We start from the raw sequence: 18,435 nt of genomic DNA on the forward strand, positions 1-18,435 counted from the left end.
ACCAGGCACCCCCAAATTTCGGCCCTCCAGATGTTTTGGACATTCCCATCTTCCCTGACCACTGGTCCTGTTAGCTAGGGATCATGGGAGTTGTAGGCTGAAACATCTGGAGGGCCGCAGTTTGGGGATGCCTGATCATTCTAGACTAAGAGAGGTGGAGGGAAAGGAGCAGGGAAAACCTCTCTGAAATTTGGAACGCCACTTTGCAAACTGTCACCATCCACCTGCTGAGCTTCCGCAAGGAGGCCACCACCTTCAGCATCCTCATCATCATCATTTTGAATTTGTATATGTACCGTCTTTCTATCTTACAATATTCAAGGTGGTTTACAAGCTGAAGAAACAAAAAATGCACATCTTATAAACAAACAATCTAATGCAATACAAAAATGTAATAATAAAACAAAACTTTAAAATAAGCAACCTACATAAAAAAATAACATTCAACGATCATTAGAATAGTATAAAATAATAACAATAATATCAACATATGAAAGTTAAACAGAAATCCACTCAACAGTTACAATAATTTCTAAACTATAATCAATAAAACAATGGCAAGCTTCAGAACATAAAATAATACAATACAAATTGAGAAGCAGAGACTGGAGGGTGGAGCAAGGCAGGTGGAAGGAGGCCTTGCCTGACGAAGTCTCTCCCCTCACTGCTGGGGCCTGGCTGGTGTCTCCTTGGAGCAGGGGTCAGCCAGGGCTGGTGCTAGGGTTTTTTGCGCCCTAGGCGAGATCACCTTCTGGCACCCCGCCCCCCCGGGCCAATCATATTTCAAACACAGATGTATTATAAGAAGAATGAAAAGCACAGAATTTGAAATTGTTAATTTATTTTTTAAAAATTGTGAAAACAAGTCATAAAACAATTTCTGATTTATTTTCTCAAACAGAACACAGTTTTAGCACTGAAATCACTTTGAAAAATGTGATGCTGAAATGTAACAGGGAACCAGGCAGAGGGCCTTCTCGGTAGTGGCACCCACCCTGTGGAACGCCCTCCCACTAGAGGTCAAAGAGAACAACAACTACCAGACCTTTAGAAGGCATCTCAAGGCAGCCCTGTTTAGGGAAGCTTTTAATGTTTGATGGATTTCTGTATTCTAATGTTTGATGGATTTCTGTATTTTAGAATTTCTGTTTTGTTGGAAGCCGCCCAGAGTGGCTGGGGGAACCAGGCCAGATGGGCGGGGTATAAATAATAAATTATTATTATTATTATTAACTCTCTTTAATGTTTCAGTTTCAAGCAAATCAAAATCTTATTTTACGTGCCTTTTCCTTTGCAAATTTTGTTAAGAGAAACAAAAACATTAGCCACACTATTCTGGTTTTTGTGTTGCAGTATGAAGAGAAGTACTTTTTGTGGTGGCATAGACTCAAGCCTTCGAGCAACTGCTTGAAGTTCACAGCACAGATCTCCAGCATCAATATCTTTGTTTTCATTGTGTGTCAATGACTGCTCCAAAGTCTTGCAGGCCTTTCATACATCTTCAGTACATTTTTTGTTGATGCATAGAAGCAACTTCTGGTGCCGGCACTGCCTGATTTCTGGTGCCCAGACATGGGCAGAGCGGGGAAGGGGTTTCCCTACCTGCCTGGCAGAAACCCCCAACGGCTTCTTTGCCTATGTGCAAATTGCCTGGTGAAGTTTGTATTTCCTGCCAGCATCCCCTATTCTAGGGGATCCGGTGATGAGGAGGGGAGGAGGAGAGCGGGCTTGGAGAAGAGGCAATGGCTTTTTCTTCTTTTTTAATGATAAATAAATTTTATTGATTTTCACAAAAAACTTTACAAAAATTATGAATCCAAAAAAATCCAAAAATTACTATACAATAATTCTAATAATAGAGGGACCCAGGTGGCGCTGTGGTTAAACCACTGAGCATAGGGCTTGCTGATCAGAAGGTCAGCGGTTCGAATCCCTGTGACGGGGTGAGCTCCCGTTGCTCGGTCCCAGCTCCTGCCAACCTAGCATTTCGAAAGCACATCAAAGTGCAAGTAGATAAATAGGTACTGCTCCAAGCGGGAAGGTAAACGGCGTTTCCATGTGCTGCTCTGGTTTGCCAGAAGCGGCTTTGTCATGCTGGCCACATGACCTGGAAGCTATACGCTGGCTCCCTCGGCCAGTAATGCGAGATGAGCGCGCAACCCTAGAGTTGGTCACGACTGGACCTAATGGTCAGGGGTCCCTTTACCTTTTTAATTCTAATAAAAACAAAAAACAAAAAATAATAATAAAACAATAAAACATTAAAGCAAAATATTCAAAAATGAACACAAATTAACTAAAATACAAATTTATAAGCTCCCCTCCACCACCCCAGTCTCCACCCACCCTTTAGTGCTTCTAGCCATTCTTATATTGCGCCTTCCCCCCCTTTTTTCTCTCATATGTATACCTAATTTCCGACTATACATTTTTATATTCATTCTTATGGGCCTTCATAAATCATTGGAGAGGTCAGCATTCTCTACAAAATTTGCTATATAACCGTTGAATTTTCCCCAATCTTTATTCTTTTCCCCCCTCCTTTATCCCTTTGATTTCTGCTTCTTTTGTTGCCAGGTTATAATATGAGATCAATTTTAATTGCCAATCCTCTTTAGTGGATACCTTTTTACTCTTCCCAGTCACTTATGGACTCATTGTTAAAACCATGTTTATGGAAGACAATCTTACTCGGCTACGAGTGATAAGAAGAAGAAGAAGAAGAAGAAGAAGAAGAAGAAGAAGAAGAAGAAGAAGAAGAAGAAGAAGAAGAAGAAGAAGAATTTATACTTGTGCAACCAGGCTGCCAAAAGCCAATGATGCAAATCATGAGCAGAGCAGCGTATAGTATGAAGACAGCACATTAAGTCCTGTGTTCAGGTAGTTATTACAAGGAAAAGACCGGGGAATGGAGAGAACAACGAGTACCAAGTCCCCTTCTATAGTTAGCCTCCCATCCCCATGGAGTGTGTGCTCTGTGTTGAGTTTTAGATAATGGAAGCAGATTTGAGTGAGGCCATGCTTCCTTAAGGCTCAGCCCTCGTTGGGCTGCTTTAGGGTGGGGGGTGGGGGTGGCCATGCTTGCTCTCAGGCCCAGCAACATTAACATTGCATCCAACTAAGTGTAGACCCATTGCAATCAATTAACACAAGTAACAATCTGCATTACATCACTTAAAAGCCTCTCTCTCTCTCTCTCTCTCTCTCTCTCTCTCTCTCACACACACACACACACACACACACAGAGAGAGAGAGAGAGAGAGAGAGAGAGAGAGAGAGAGAGAGAGAAAGTCTTTGAAATATGCCATTCATTATTCAAAGCAACTGCCTGGGCATCTATTTCCAAGCAACATATTTAGGATGTAGAAGTTCATAAAAAGAGAAAAATAATAACTCAATTGCAATAGGGGGGGGAAATCCGTGTGGTGTTTTTAAAACTTCCTAAATTTCAAAAAACCTTTCCCACATTTTTCTGTCTTCCAAGGAATCTCTGTGTGCTGCAAGAGATCCTCAGACAGTTAACTGCTGGCTTGCATGATCACAGCACACCTCACGACACACCCTGCACTCTTCTGTAACCATGGACTGAAAGGAAAGGAGAGTCACACCAAAAGTGTTTCTGTTCAGGTGACCCGTCATTACCAATAATCTTGTGCTGGAAACTCTGATAAGAGGAGGCTTCAGTGCTAAACACACCAACTAGATAGAGAATCTATTGAAGTTCCTTCTGATTAAACCAACTTAGGAATGTGCTAAATTGAGCCTGGACACCAATACGGAAATGTACCAAGGTCAGCCTACGCCAGGCATTTCTCAGCCTAAGGACCATGTTCTTCATGGGCAACCTTCTAGCAGCCATGTGTCAGTGGGGAGCAGAGCCAGAGGCAAAAGGAGGCAGAGCAATGGATGTGAATCTCACCTTGGTACAGCAGAGGACATTCCAGCCATGGAAAAGTCCACATGCGCATACAGTGGCACCTCGGTTTGCAAACACAATTGGTTCCGGAAGTCTGTACTTAACCTGAAGCGAACTTTCCCATGGAAAGTAATGGAAAGTGTATTAATCCATTCCAGACGGGTCCGCAGAGTACTTAAACTGAAAATACTCAAACCGGGGCGTACTTAAACCGAGGTATGTCGTATGACTGTACATCTCTCCATCCGCAGCCATCCAAATTGGCAATGCATATTATGGAAATCCAAGGACACATTCCAGCCATGGGGAGAGCAATTGAGGAGAATGCAGGACAGGGTCTGTGGGGGGATAGAGCCTAGGGAGAGGGGTGCAGCCTAAGGAGACTCACAACAGCTGAAGGAGAGGCCTCGGGGGCAAAGGTGCCAGCTTCGCCAGAGGGTTGGGGGTACCCAACATGCCGTTGTGAGACACCCTGACATCCATGCCAGGGGCAGAGCCGAATGCCCTCTGAAAACTGAGGGGGGCGGCCTCCTCCAAAAATGCATTCGGTGGGCCGAAACTGCCTTAGCCCCTAGGAGTTGGCTGCCTTTTGTCTCCATGCCTGAGGCTCCCCACCCTGGTCTAGTAGATCACTGTAAACAAAATGGCAGAAAGCAGCACGTAATATCTAGATTGGACGAATTCACAGAGGATGAAAATTGCTCATACAAGAGGTGGTGGCGGCCACCGATTCAGACACCTTTAAAAGAAGACCAGCAAATTCATGGAAAATAAGGGAATCAGTGGCTACCAAACCTGATGGCTGTGTTCTGTCCTCCCTGGTTGGAGGCAGGATGCTTCTGCATACTAGTTGCCAAAAACCACAGGGTAAAGAGTGCTGTTGGGCTCAGGTCCTAATTGTAGGTTTCTCATGGGCATCTGGGGGGGGCACTGTGAGAATACACAACACTAGATTAGGTGAGCCATTGGTGTGATCCAACAGGCTCTCATCATGCCCTAAGATGAGCACAGATTCTGAACACTTCTCTTTGCCAGAATTACTACACAGTAACAAAATCCACATGCTCCACCTGTTTGGAGCATAGCTGCCAAGTTTCCCCTTTTCTTGCGAGGAAGCCTATTCAGCATAAGGGAATTTCCCTTTAAAAAAGGGAGAACTTGGCAGCTATGGTTTGGAGTTAGATTACGATACTCATCCTGCCTACTGTAGCTCTATTTTATAAAGAAACAAGGATAGGATTTGAAATGTGCATCATTAGTTGATGAGAGTTCAGTAAGATTATCTCCGTCATTCCCAGTGGACAAAACTTCCACATGGAAGATAAAACAACATTATTATTTTTTTTAAAAAAATCCTATTTCTTGCCAGTCTTCTGCTTCCTGAATATGTATGCATCAGAACTAAGTCTCTTTGCATAAGGAAAAGATCATATCCCTTCTCCACTACCTGATTCCAAATAAAAGCTCATATATAGTTTCTTAAATTTGCCATTTATATTCACAGCAACTACTCAACCAGAACTGTAATAGCGGAACATTTCCCATCTCACCATAGCTGCCAAGTTTTCCCTTTTCTCGCGAGGAAGCCTATTCAGCATAAGGGAATTTCCCTTAAAAAAGGGAGAACTTGGCAGCTATGCATCTCACATATTACATAAGTAAGGTTAAAAACAGGCCGTTGTAATAAACTAGAAATGAAGCTGGATAGATCAAGATCTGTACTGTATATCCATCCCTGCTAAATTTCAAGTGCATGCTAAATCCGAAACAATGTACAGCTCCTGAGAATAAATGCTAAATGCCAGATTTTACTAAATACAGGCAGAAATGATCAAAGCCCAGCTGTTACTGCCATTCAGACATGCCTTAAGTCACACAATTTGTAAACACAAATAGCATATTGGCTTTGTTGTTGTTGTTGTTTAGTCGTTTAGTCGTGTCCGACTCTTCGTGACCCCATGGACCAGAGCACGCCAGGCACTCCTGTCTTCCACTGCCTCCCGCAGTTTGGTCAAACTCATGTTGGTAGCTTCGAGAACACTGTTCTCGAAGCATATTGGCTTGGCAGTGCCCAAATATCATTTTTCTGGGCCTAGTAAACTAAATAAATCATTATAATGTCCTTGACTTCCCATGAAGAATCTTATCTGTTGCTTTTAAAAAAAGAGAGATTTAATTGTGTCCTTTAGCTGATTTAAATTCCTTTATTCAAGCTTTGTGTGTTTCTGGCTTCCTGATTTGCAACTTGTAGTAAAGCATAGCAGAATGATATGTATACACAACAATTATAATTGAGTTATGAACTCCGTTTAGACACTGTTCTCTGTCCCTAGGATCTAGTGTCAGCTCCTCTCTGCTTTCTGGAGCCCAGAGATCTGTCTCATTTACTTGTATATGTCCTGCCACCACTACTGGCTCCCAATATCCCCTGGATCTCATTGTCCCCAATTTATTACGCAGCTTGCCTTTCCCTCCCTGCTGGCAGTCACACAGGCTCCTCCTAACTGGGAGTAAAAAAATGCCACCAGAAAGTAAGGCTCTATGGGACTTGGAGGGCACGCACCTCCATTTCTAAATGGATTTCTAAATAAATAAAGGGAAACATCTCCGCCCCTCCAGCCCCAATAATGTGGCAAGGGCCCACCCTGGTTCCCAGCCTGAAGGCGGCCTCTGACCATGTGCAGAGCGCCTCTCTACCCCCAGAGGCCCTCGCTGGTCAGGGGCTGCTCTGCATCGCCTCCGCCCTCGCCCTCGCCCTGCCCGACTCACCGCGACAAGGCTGGCGACAAGGCTTGCCATGACGCTGGAGAAAGGCATTTCAGTGTTTACGGTTTGAAGGCGCTCTTGAGATCTGAAAATGCCCGTGCCCCTTGGGGCAGGCAGAGAATGTTAAAACAAAAGCTTCGGTTTGTTTATACCTTCCATTAATCAAGTGCACTTAATTTTACTGGGAAATCAATGAAGCACTTGCTTGCAGGCGGCAGCAGGAGAGCGGCTGCTGCAATTCTTGGGCTCAGGTTTTGGGGCCGGATGCCAAAACCCATTCCTGCACCGTGTGATTGCAGACGTGTGGAAGGACAATAGCTGGGGTTGCGATGGGGGGCGGGGCTGAAGCTCCATGACAGCTCAGCCATTTTCATGCTGGAGCTCCTGGGTTCAGCTACTGGCAGGTCCAGTTAGACCAGCCGGGAGGGAACCCAATGTCAAGGAGCTGTCAAGGAGCCAGGTCAACCACAGGGTGGGCACAAACAGCAGCATCCTATGGTTCGCCTTCACATCTTCTTCAGATGCACAAAAGCTCATACCTATGACCCAGGTGGCGCTGTGGTTAAACCACTGAGCCTAGGGCTTGCTGATCAGAAGGTCGGCGGTTCGAATCCCTGTGACAGGGTGAGCTCCCGTTGCTTGGTCCCAGCTCCTGCCAACCTAGCAGTTCGAAAGCACGTAAAAAATGCAAGTAGATAAATAGGTACTGCTCCAAGCGGGAAGGTAAACGGTGTTTCCATGTGCTGCTCTGGTTTGCCAGAAGCGGCTTTGTCATGCTGGCCACATGACCTGGAAGCTATACGCCGGCTCCCTCGGCCAATAATGCGAGATGAGCGCGCAACCCCAGAGTCGGTCACGACTGGACCTAATGGTCAGGGGTCCCTTTACCTTTACCTTATGACAAACTTTGTTGGTCTCTAAGGTGCTACTAGAAAGAATTTTTTTGTTTGTTTCGACTAAGTATTTATCATTACAAAAGACTGGCCAGGCTCTCCATCCCCAGGTAATCCAATCAAATGGCCATTAACAGGTAACTTGCTAGACAGGAGGTAAACAAGGCACTCCGATTTCTGTTATAGACCGCCTCTTCTGTGAGGTAGGTGTTACGTGTCTGGAGGTGGTGGTCTTGGGCTACACCCCTTCTGTGATGTATGTATGATGCTTCTGGGGGTGGCCCGGGACTGGAGTGGGGAATGTCAAATGTCTATATACGGGCAGGCACACCTTTGTTCTGGGTCCTCCTCTTTTCTCCTGTGTGAGAGGGAGAACACCCTGTTGCAACAGTCAAGAAAGATCAAGCTTACTAGCTGCTTTGCTTCTCAATATTCTCTGGTTGGCCTCTGTTATTTTCTCCTACCGATGGAGAACCTCCAAAGGTCTCTACAAGGGCTCTTGTATACCCCATAAGGGAAGAAGGGCAGATTTTGTTTATTACCCTTTGAACCCTTGCAAAGTGGAGCAAACATCTCCCTCTGTGGTTTCTCTCTTGAAAGCAGGAGTCAACAACAAGCCCCACACATTGCACTGCCTTTGCTCCTAGGTGCTCTGGCATGGCCCACCCACTCCTGTGCCCCCTCCCCATTTGATTCAAGATGCACAGCTATGAGCTGGGTCTTGACTGGGTCTTTCATCAGACCACCGCTTTATTCCCGCTGCCACCTTAGGGAACTCTTATCTGAACCCTTCACCCCTAACTTAGCAAAGGAGGAGATGTGTGGTGGAATGCAACGGATTTATTAAAACAAACACACAAGAGTTTCAAGATAATGTTGGGTACATAAACTTTTGTCACCTGATTACAATGGGTGTTATAATGCTGTTGTTATAAGAAATTTAAGGTCATATATATATATATATAATAATAATTGTTCATAAAACATGTACATGAATGTACAGAAACATGTCTGAAGCAGCACAGGAAGACAGGCCTTTCTGACACCATTTTGACTCTCTCTGACCAGGTGTTCCTCTGCAAGGAAGAAGGGGGGTGGGGGGAACCCTCTCATTGTCTCAGGAATTAAAGTGATAATCCCTGGCATCCTGATACCTGGGTGCCAGACAAAAGGGTGTGATTAACTTGGCTGGGAAACAGGGAAATGTAAATATCTCTCTTTTTTGTTGATTAGGTTTTGGGGGCAGGGTGCAGGATGCTCAGATTACTGCCACCAGACCTCCCCTTTCATGATGTACCTATGATGAATCTAGGGAGGGGGGGTCTTGGGCTACACCCCTTCTGTGATGTATGGGTGATGCTTCTGGGGGGTGGGCTGAAACCAATTTCAAATTTCTTTTTAAGGGCAAGACACCTTTGTTTGGGGTTCCTTCCTTGTTCTTCTGCGTGAGAGGAAGGACCCTGTTGCAACAGTGAAAATAAAAGTGCCTTGCTTCGTACGTCCTGGTTTGGTCTCTGTTATTTGGTGGGCAGGAGACGCTTAAATTCGTCTGCCTGCCAGCATACCTGGACTCTACCTGGGTCAAGGATCCACTTATTCCTAGGACCGTGTAGCTCCGCAAATTTTTACAACACTGTTTCTCTACTACTTGTCAGCAACCGCTACTCTCACACTCTGTCTCCACTGAAGAGGTTGCTCGTGAGAGACCTGCTCCTTGCCTTGCAGGCCTTTCCCACCAGGCTTGGGAAAGTGGGGTCTGAACTGCTTGTCGTTGCTCCCAACCACCTCTGAAGTACGGCAGACAGAACTCTTTCTTCATCCAGGATACAATCCCTTGCTCCTTGCATCCACTCAGAATGTACTTTGAATAATCAAAGGAGAACAGCAGCAAGGGAATCCTAGACTTACCCTTCTCACAGAGGGAAGCTTGAAACTTGTGGTTTTTCTGGAAGATGTTCTGTTTATTATTATTATTATTATTATTATTATTATTATTATTATTATTATTATTATTAAAGATTTTATTTGATTAAAAAATTACACACACAGAGACCAACACAGACAGGCAAATAAACAAAAAAAAATACACAATGACAATAATCAACAACAAAAAACACACCCAAGCCCTAAACCCAATTACATATATAAATACATATATAAAATCATATATAAATCATAACAATTGCAGATCATAATTAAATCATAATTAAATCATTTAGGGCAAGAAAAATCCAAAACGACCCACACATACACACAGAAAATATGTAATAAATCATATATAAATCATATACGAATCATAAATTAACTGAAAAGCATAAATATGAGTTTGTATGAGTTATATTTTTCTGGAAGATGTTCTGTGTGTGGAGCAGAAATCTGAAAGAGCTTCAAGGGGACACGACCACCATCCTGGATGTGCCGAGGATGGCAGTGGCCATCAGGAGCACCGCGGATTAGTAAATTGGAGGCTCCTGAAGTACATGAATTGCTTGTCAAATTGCAGGCGTGACATGAAGCAGGTATTCAACCCCTTGCCCAATGACTGCACCCCGCAGATCTGGCTATGAAGAGATATTGGGCACTGAGGGTGTATTCACGCCATGGTTTTGACAGACAATGTCAATCTTTTGCTGGGTTGCCAAATGAGTGTTGCAGTCCTCACCTGCATATTCATAAAGTGTCCTCAAATTAAACTCACACACAGTCATTGATATGGTTTCTCCCTGCCTGCCGTGAGTTCTTTGAAGGGCCATTGAGATTGGCCCTCTGACTGAAGCCCTTTCCACATTCCAAGCACTGCTACGCTTTCTTTGAAGGGCTGCGAGGTTGTTCTTACTGAAGCACTTTGCACTTTCCAAGCGCTGATATGGTTTGTCCACTGTATAAAGTAATTGATGGGAAGTGAGACTTTCCTTCCAGGTGAAGCTCCTTCCACATTCCAAGCACTGATAGGGTTTATCTGATATGGCACTGGTAGAGTCTCACTGCTATGGAAGAAAGGGGAAATCACAAAGGAGGAGTATCCATGAGTAGCCAACAGGTGCAGGGAGGTCTAGGCAGGCCAAAGCTCTGAATGAGCTCAGGCTTGGAAGAGAGATTGAAAATAATTTAAAAAGTTTTATTCAGCTATGTTCAAAGCAAGAGGAAGAACAAGCAAGTGGTATGTCCTCTGTGTGGAAAAGACAGAGAAATGCTGCTGGGTGACAGAGAAAGAAGATGGAGACCACTCAGCACCTACTTTGCGTCCGTCTTTCCCCAAAAGAAAGCCGTGCCCAACCTAATGATAACAGAATCAATGATGCAAAGAGGGAGCTGCAGCTGAAGATAGGAAAAGAGGTAGTAAGGGAACACCAGGCTACTATAAATGGATTCAGATCTCCAGGGCCTGATGAGCTGCATCCAAGGGTATTAAAGGAGCTTGCAGATGTAAACTCAGAGCCTCTTTCTATCATCTTTTAGAATTCTTGGAGAATAGATGAGATCCCTGCAGCCTGGAAGCGGGCAAATGTCCCCACCTTTAAAAAAAAGGGGGGGGAGACCCAGGTGACTACTGACCGGTGAGGATGACATCAATACCAGGAAAAGTCCTAGAACATATAATTCAGAAGAATTATATGGTATCTGAAGAAGTGTGTATGCACACAAAAGCTCATACCAAAATAAAAACTTAGTTGGTCTTTAAGGTGCTACTGAAGGAATTTTTTTATTTTGCTTCGACTCAGACCAACACGGCTACCTACCTGTAAGTATAATTCAGAAGTCAGTCTGGGAGCAATTAGATTACTAAAACCCAGCATGGGTTTCTCAGAAATAAGTCATGCCAGACCAATATAATTTCTTTTTTGATGGAGCAACAAGTTGGTTGATCAGGGGAATGCTGTGGAAGTAGTGTAACTTGATTTCAGTAAGGCTTTTGACTAAGTCCCCCATGATATTCTCATGAGGAAGCTGGTAAAATGTGGGCTGAACGAGGGAACTGTTAGGTGGATTTGTAGCTGGTTGACTGACTGAACCCAAAGAGAACTCATGAATGGTTCCTCGTCATCCTGGAAAATAGTGACAAGTGGGAGGCCGCAGGGATCTGTCCCGGGCCCGTTGTTGTTCAACATCTTTATAAACGACTTAGATGAAGGAACTGAGCAGGTGCTCATCCAATTTGCAGATGGCACCAAACTGGGAAGGGTAGCTAATGCCAGAGAACACAGAATTGGAGAATTGGGCACAAACCAACAAAATGAATTTCAATAGGGACAAATGTCAGGTTCCACACTTAGGCAGGAATAAACAGCTGCATAAATATATGATGGGAGACACCCGCCTTGCCAATAGCACATGGGGAAATGATCTAGGGGTCTTAGTGGACTGCCAGCTTTACATGCGTGAACAGAGGGATGCAGCAGCAGCAAAAAAGAGAGCAATGCTATTCTAGGCTGCATCAACAAAAGAACAGTGTCCCGTTCCTGTGAGACTTTTGATGGGAAGTGAGATTGCAGCTCTGGTAAAAGCTCTTTCCACATTCCGTGCACTGATAGGGCTTCTCCCCTGTATGAAGCCTTTGATGAGCAGTGAGACTTCCCTTTTGACTGAAGCACTTTCCACACTCTTGGCACTGAAAGGGTTTCTCCCCACGATGACTACTTTGATGGCGACGTAAGCTTACACTTGTAGTAAAGCTCTTTCCACATTCCAAGCACTCATATGGTTTCTCCCCTGTATGAATTCTTTGATGGGAAGTGAGATTGTGCCTGAGACTGAAGCTCTTTCCACATTCCAGACACTGATAGGGTTTCTCCTCTGTATGAATTCTTTGATGGGAAGTGAGATTGTGGCTGAGACTGAAGCTCTTTCCACATTCCAGACACTGATAGGGTTTCTCCCCTGTATGAATTCTTTGATGGGAAGTGAGACTATTCCTGAGACTGAAGCTCTTTCCACATTCCAAACACTGATAGGGTTTCTCTCCTGTATGAATTCTTTGATGGGAAGTCAGATGGTGCTTGTGACTAAAGCTCTTTCCACATTCCAAGCACTGATAGGGTTTCTCCCCTGTATGAATTCTTTGATGGGAAGTGAGATTGGTGCTCTGACTGAAACTCTTTCCACATTCCAAGCACTGATAGGGTTTCTCCGCTGTGTGAATTCTTTGATGGGAAGTGAGATGGTGCCTGAGACTGAAGCTCTTTCCACATTCCAAGCACTGATAGGGTTTCTCCTCTATGTGAATTCTTTGATGGGAAGTGAGATTGGTGCTCTGACTGAAGCTCTTTCCACATTCCAAACACTGATAGGGTTTCTCCTCTGTGTGAATTCTTTGATGGGAAGTGAGACTTTCCTTCCAGGTGAAGCTTGTTCCACATTCCAAGCACTGATAGGGTTTCTCCAATGTATGAATTCTTTGATGGGAAGTGAGACTTTCCTCCTGCCTGAAATTCTTTCCACACTCTTGGCATTGAAATGGTTTCTCCCCAGTGTGGATTCTTTGATGGCAAGTGAGACTCCATTCGGAATTGAAGCTCTTTCCACATTCCAAGCACTGATTTGGTTTCTTCCCGCTCTTAATTCTTTGATGGGAAGTGGAATGGAAACTCTGACTGAAGCTCTCTCCACGCTCCATATATTTATATGGCTTCTCCATTGTGTGGATTTTGTCATGGCCTCCCTTGTTAATTTCCAATTCATCACTAGCTGTATCAAAAAGAGAAAGACATTAGAACACCAGGAAGGGATGGAGCTCCAAGTATTTATTTATTTCCCTTTGTCAATTATAAAAGCATAGTAAATAGGCTGCCTAATAAAATTGTCATCATAATAACATTCCTCTCCCCCACACTTTTACAGGCCATAGATTAATAAACAATGGCAACTTAGTAAAAGTCTTACTACAGGGTTCATAAACTTTTTTGACAAGCATTAACAGACATATTTATGGGAACCCGAGATTCAAAAAACCCTGGCTCTTTTCTTTGATGGATTTTGTTTGATCTAATAATGGAATCCAATTCACCCCCATGTCAGAAGTCTCTTTGGTCTACTAAGAACAGACAGACAGAAGGAAAGACATGAAAACATAACAGAAACTAACCACTCTGAAGCCTACATTTAAAAAGGCCTGGGCAGTTCAGACCAGCCAGATCATGGTTTAAAAAGGCAAAACTGGAGGAAGAATATTCAGAGATAAAGCAGTAGATAACTCTCCATTCACAGTTCACTGTGAGGCTGTCAGAACCCCAGGTGCTGTGGGTGTTGTTGTTTAGCTTCATCAAAATACTTCCAGTTCAAAACAGATATCATGATCCAACAGGGAGCCTTACCGAGAGCGTCCAGGATCCCACGATTCTCTCCCATGACTTCCTTATGTAGAGCTCTCTGGTCAGGATCCAGCAACGCCCACTCCTCGTGTGCGAAATGAACAGCTATATCTTCAAAGCACACCGGACCCTAAAAGAAAAAGGGGAAAGTCTTCTTCTTAAAAAACATTATCTAACACAAATTGCTCTGTTGTTTTCTGCCTGTTAATTGCTGTGTTCTTTTAATGGGATTGTATAGTTGTACATTTTAATTATGGATGCTTCTTTTACACGTCTTTTATTGTGTCTTTTAATGGGTATTAATCTGTGTGTAAATGGGTGGAGATCCACATGGCGTTCTTCAAATCAGTCTGTCTGTGCAAGCGTTCCTGTTTCCCAGATGGAAGGACCCCCTCTTTCTTCTCCCCGTCTGCTGTTCTGGAGGGGGAAACCTTCCCAATGCCCCACGGCCAACTTCAAGGGGGTGCAGGGGGTCACAGGAGGGGAAGGAAGGGGAAAGTGCAACTGATGAGGCTCATTAGGGGAATCCTGGCCCCTGATTTTTATGGATAGAAGCCTATTTTAACATTAAATGAAAAATCGATAAATAAAACTACAACTACAGATAAATGATAATAGCAATATTCAGAAGGTCAGTTAAGGTGAGATGGTTGTTTATTAACCTTCTGGAATTGCATTTTAAGCCTTTATTAAGGGCAAGTTTGACCGGAACAAAGATGAGGAGAGGGATTCATTCAAGCCCAAGGGCAGCCTGCCTGCCCCCTCCCTCAGCCTCCTTCCCCCCAATGCTCCTTCCTCCTACCTGAATTGTTTCCACAGCCACTGCTTCCCCTCCACCAGGAAAAGATAGATGAGGAGGTCTTGCCATTGTCCTTCTGTCAGCTGCAAGACAAAAAGGGAAGCGGGAAGTATTAGTGCCTGTTTCTCAGAGGTTTAAGCAGCGCAGTACTAAATACAGAAGAGCCTTTCTAAAAGCCTCACCTGCTGAGTGAATGTTGATGTTTGTACCCATTTCATATTTTAGTTGTGCAAAAATACATCTCCCCTCCTTTGGGCCCTTGGCCCCAAATGATTAAAAGAACCTACGGATTAGTTCCAAAACAAACAGAATGTGACCAAACAGAGAAGAAACTCCTTCCTCCTTACCCAGTGTCATCTCTCTGGTGCTCAGCAGACACTTCTCTGCCTCAGAGGAATCTTGGCTCCTTTCTGCAAACAGATCCTTTCCCTGAAAGAGCAACAAAGATTCAAAACAGAGAACGGGAAGAAGGATTGGAAAAGGAATGGATGAGGGAAGAGCTTTAGGGGTATCTAATACCATCCACTTAATGCTTTCCAAAAATGGATGTTCAGTTCTTTGAAGGCCCATTGAGATTGGCCCTCTGACTGAAGCCCTTTCCTGTTCAGACCCCTTTGGGAGCATCCAGAGGAAAGTCTCTCTCACCTGCTGCTCTGCCTGCTGTCTCTCCATTTCCTGACTCAGGAGGAATCCTTCGGCCAGGGCCACCGCCTGGGAACTGGTCTCCGCTCCACATTCCCTCACCCAGATCTCCATCTCCGGTGGAAGGACAGTCAGGAACTGCTCCAAGACCACCAGGTCCAGCATCTCAGCTTTCGTGTGCCTTTCTGGCTTCAGCCACTGACAGTAAAGGTGGTGGAGGCGGCTGCAAACTTCTCGGGGTCCTTTGGCCTCCTGGTAGCAGAACTGCCTGAATTGCTGGCTCTGTGAATCTGAGCAGAGAATGTCCTCCTCACCCAAGATCTTCTGCACAGAGTTTTCCCAGAATCCTCCACTGCTCCCAGTTTTGACGGCATGGCCTCTTCCTGCTTCAGGGCCAGCTGAGTCTTGCTCATCCATCTGGGCTCTCAGGAAGCCTCCAAGAGATCAGAAGGAATCCCTTGGTCTGCTACCAACAGGAGCTAGCAACTTCTACAAATCAAATAGATTGTTCCATTATAAAATAGATACACGGTCAGGAGAATAAAAATGTTCCCTGAATTAAGCATGCCTGAGTCTTGCTACGAACCAGGACTGGACTGCACCACAGCAGACTCTGGACTTTCTTTACCGAAAAAGGAAGGAGGAGAAGTAAACCTCTAGTCCAGCCATCCCCAAACCCGGCCCTCCAGGTGTTTTGGGACTACAAATCTCATCATTCCTAGCTAACAGGACCAGTGGTTAGGCAGCGGCGTAGCTAGCCACCTGGCTGCCTGGGGCGGAAAACCCGAAAGTACCCCGCCGGGGGCCGGGGTGTTCGTCGCACGCATGCATGCACAGGAGGCATGCAATGCTGTGATGCAGCATACCCTGCGAGCAAGCCGCAGAGTGAGGCAGTCTCGATTGCATCGGGGCTTCTACTCCATGGCAGTGGCTGTGTTGCGTGGCGGTGGCCACGGCCGTTGAACGTTGTCAGCCCTGTCCAGCCTGCTGCCCCCACCCAGCCTGCGCCCTCCGCCCCCCTGTTACTACGCCACTGTGGTCAGGGATGATATGAATTGTAGTCCCAAAACATCTGGAGGGCTGAGTTTGGGGATGCCTGCTCTAGACCTGCCAGGAAGAATGTGATCATGCAAGATGTGCAGGGAGTTGAAGGGATTTCTGTGAGATGAATCAGCCTGGTTTCTTTTGCCTTTCAGTGTTTTCAGTGAACGTATGAAGTTAGAACTGTGACTGAAGAGTCATTTGTACCGAGTGTAATTTGGACAATGGGGTGGACTGGGGGTGCTAACCCTGGGGTCCTCAAGAGCTGCTCTCCCTCCCACTCCCACTCCAGTGCACATTTCTTTCCTGCTTCGGTCACGTTTCCTAGCACTTGAAATCTGCAACGCTCTCAAGGCATACTACTTTGGTGGGGTCCTTTGGTCTTTGATCTGGGGCCCAGATACATATGTGTTCAAAACTGGGCCTAAACCCCGGTTGAAACAGATCTAGGAAATAAATTTCACTGCCACTAGGAAGTGTGTCCAGGATGAGCCCTCACCAATCAGGTTTTTCCTCCGCTCCCATTTGAGCCATCTCCCAGCTTCTTTCCTCGCCCTAAGCACTGGAGTTTACCAGGTTTAACTCTGCACTGCATAAAGCAGCACTTTCTTTTCTTTGCCCTCCGTCTTCCAATGTTCCTCATTTATTATTATTATTATTATTATTATTTATTTCACTTCTATACCGCCTTATATTTTTAAGAAAAATCTCAAAGCCGTTTACAGCACATTAAGCATCAGTAAAACAATCCAGAATCAAACACTCCTGAAGAAAGTCAGATATAAAGTATACAGTCCAAGCAACATAATTAACAGGAAACTAAAATCTTATCTTAAAATATTTCAAAATAAAACATTACAAAGGAGGTCACCTACAGTATACATATTTAGCACAAAGTGAACAAAAAAAAAACCCCTTAAACATTTCAAAAGAAAACATCGCTAAGGGAAGTCAGATATAGAATACATATAAATTATTTGCATCACCTAATCACTCTATAATTCCACTGTAATCAGTTTTGTCTGACATATTTGCAAATCCACTTATAACTGGGTATTAAAGGTGGATCTGCATTCCAAGCAGTTCACTCCTTCCTTCATTGCATAGCTCAGTTTTCGCAGGGTTTTTGTTTTGTTTTGTTTTTGCCGTCTGTTTTGTCTGAATGTCCAAGTCGGCTACGACTTCTGTTAATAAAGGCGACTTTTCCATCCATCTTAATGGGGCTGATTTGCATGCTCTCAGACTTTTCCTGACCCGAAGACCCTCCCCCAAAGTGGCAGGCAGCGTCCTGAGCCCTAGAGAGCAGAGTTGCCGCAGAGTCAGACCCACAGCAGAACTCTCTATCTGGCTCTGCAGAGAGGAAGGGGGCAGGCGACGCCCACCCACACCCCCTCCCCAGCGCCCCCTAAGTGGGGAGAGAGGGGAGACTCACCAGTTCCCAGGAGGCGCCCCCGAAACAGCGCAGGCGCAGGAAAAAGACCAACCCTGCACGCCACGCCCCTTGCAGGAAGAGAGGGGCTCTTGCTCTGGAGGACCCGCCCCCTCCTTCATTTCCTGCCCTCTCTAGGAATCCAGCTCAGCTCCTTTTAACCCTTGCAAAGCCGAGGGCAACAAAGCCACCCCTCTCCCCCTCTCTGCGCCCTGTGCTGGATTCTCTCTGGACAGCATAGCTGCCAATTTATCCCTTATTTTAAGGGATTTTCCCTTATGCTGAATAGGCTTCCTCGCGAGAAAAGGGAAAACTTGGCAGCTATGCTGGAAAGGGACCCGAGGGTCATCTAGTCCAACCCCCCTGCAATGCAGGAATTGCACTCGCAACCGTTCCTGGGTCAGCTCGAAGCGCCAACTTTCTGGTTAATTGCCAGACACACTGATTCATTGTTTGTTTTTGTTTTTTTTTGTGTGTGTGTGGTTTTTTAAGGACCCTCCTGGCTGGGTTCTGAGCTGCTTCCTCCCTTGGCCAGAAACAGGAGGAGGTGGAAAGGGATCTGCAAAGCAGAAAACCCCTCTGTAGAATCCTAGAGTGTGGGAATCTTGTGAGTTGGGGGAAGGAGCCTCCGCAACACACTG

The 18,435-nt window shown here is 45.1% G+C and overlaps 1 protein-coding gene across 1 annotated transcript; it reads right to left on the reverse strand.

Moving 5' to 3' along the window:
* Positions 1 to 11,252: 11,252 nt before the first annotated feature.
* On the reverse strand, positions 11,253 to 18,272 carry LOC132592838 (uncharacterized). Its single transcript, XM_088654386.1, has 6 exons — positions 17,798 to 18,272; positions 15,328 to 15,813; positions 15,030 to 15,111; positions 14,686 to 14,765; positions 13,887 to 14,013; positions 11,253 to 13,260 (listed from the first exon to the last, which is right to left on the reverse strand). The coding sequence occupies exons 2-6, from the start codon at positions 15,739 to 15,741 to the stop codon at positions 12,011 to 12,013; spliced, it is 1,953 nt and encodes a 650-aa protein (XP_088510512.1). The 5' UTR covers positions 15,742 to 15,813; positions 17,798 to 18,272; the 3' UTR covers positions 11,253 to 12,010.
* Positions 18,273 to 18,435: the final 163 nt, after the last annotated feature.

This window comes from Zootoca vivipara, chromosome 11 (genome assembly GCF_965207765.1).
Source record: "Zootoca vivipara chromosome 11, rZooViv2.hap1.1, whole genome shotgun sequence".
In the NCBI taxonomy this organism is placed as follows: domain Eukaryota; kingdom Metazoa; phylum Chordata; class Lepidosauria; order Squamata; family Lacertidae; genus Zootoca; species Zootoca vivipara.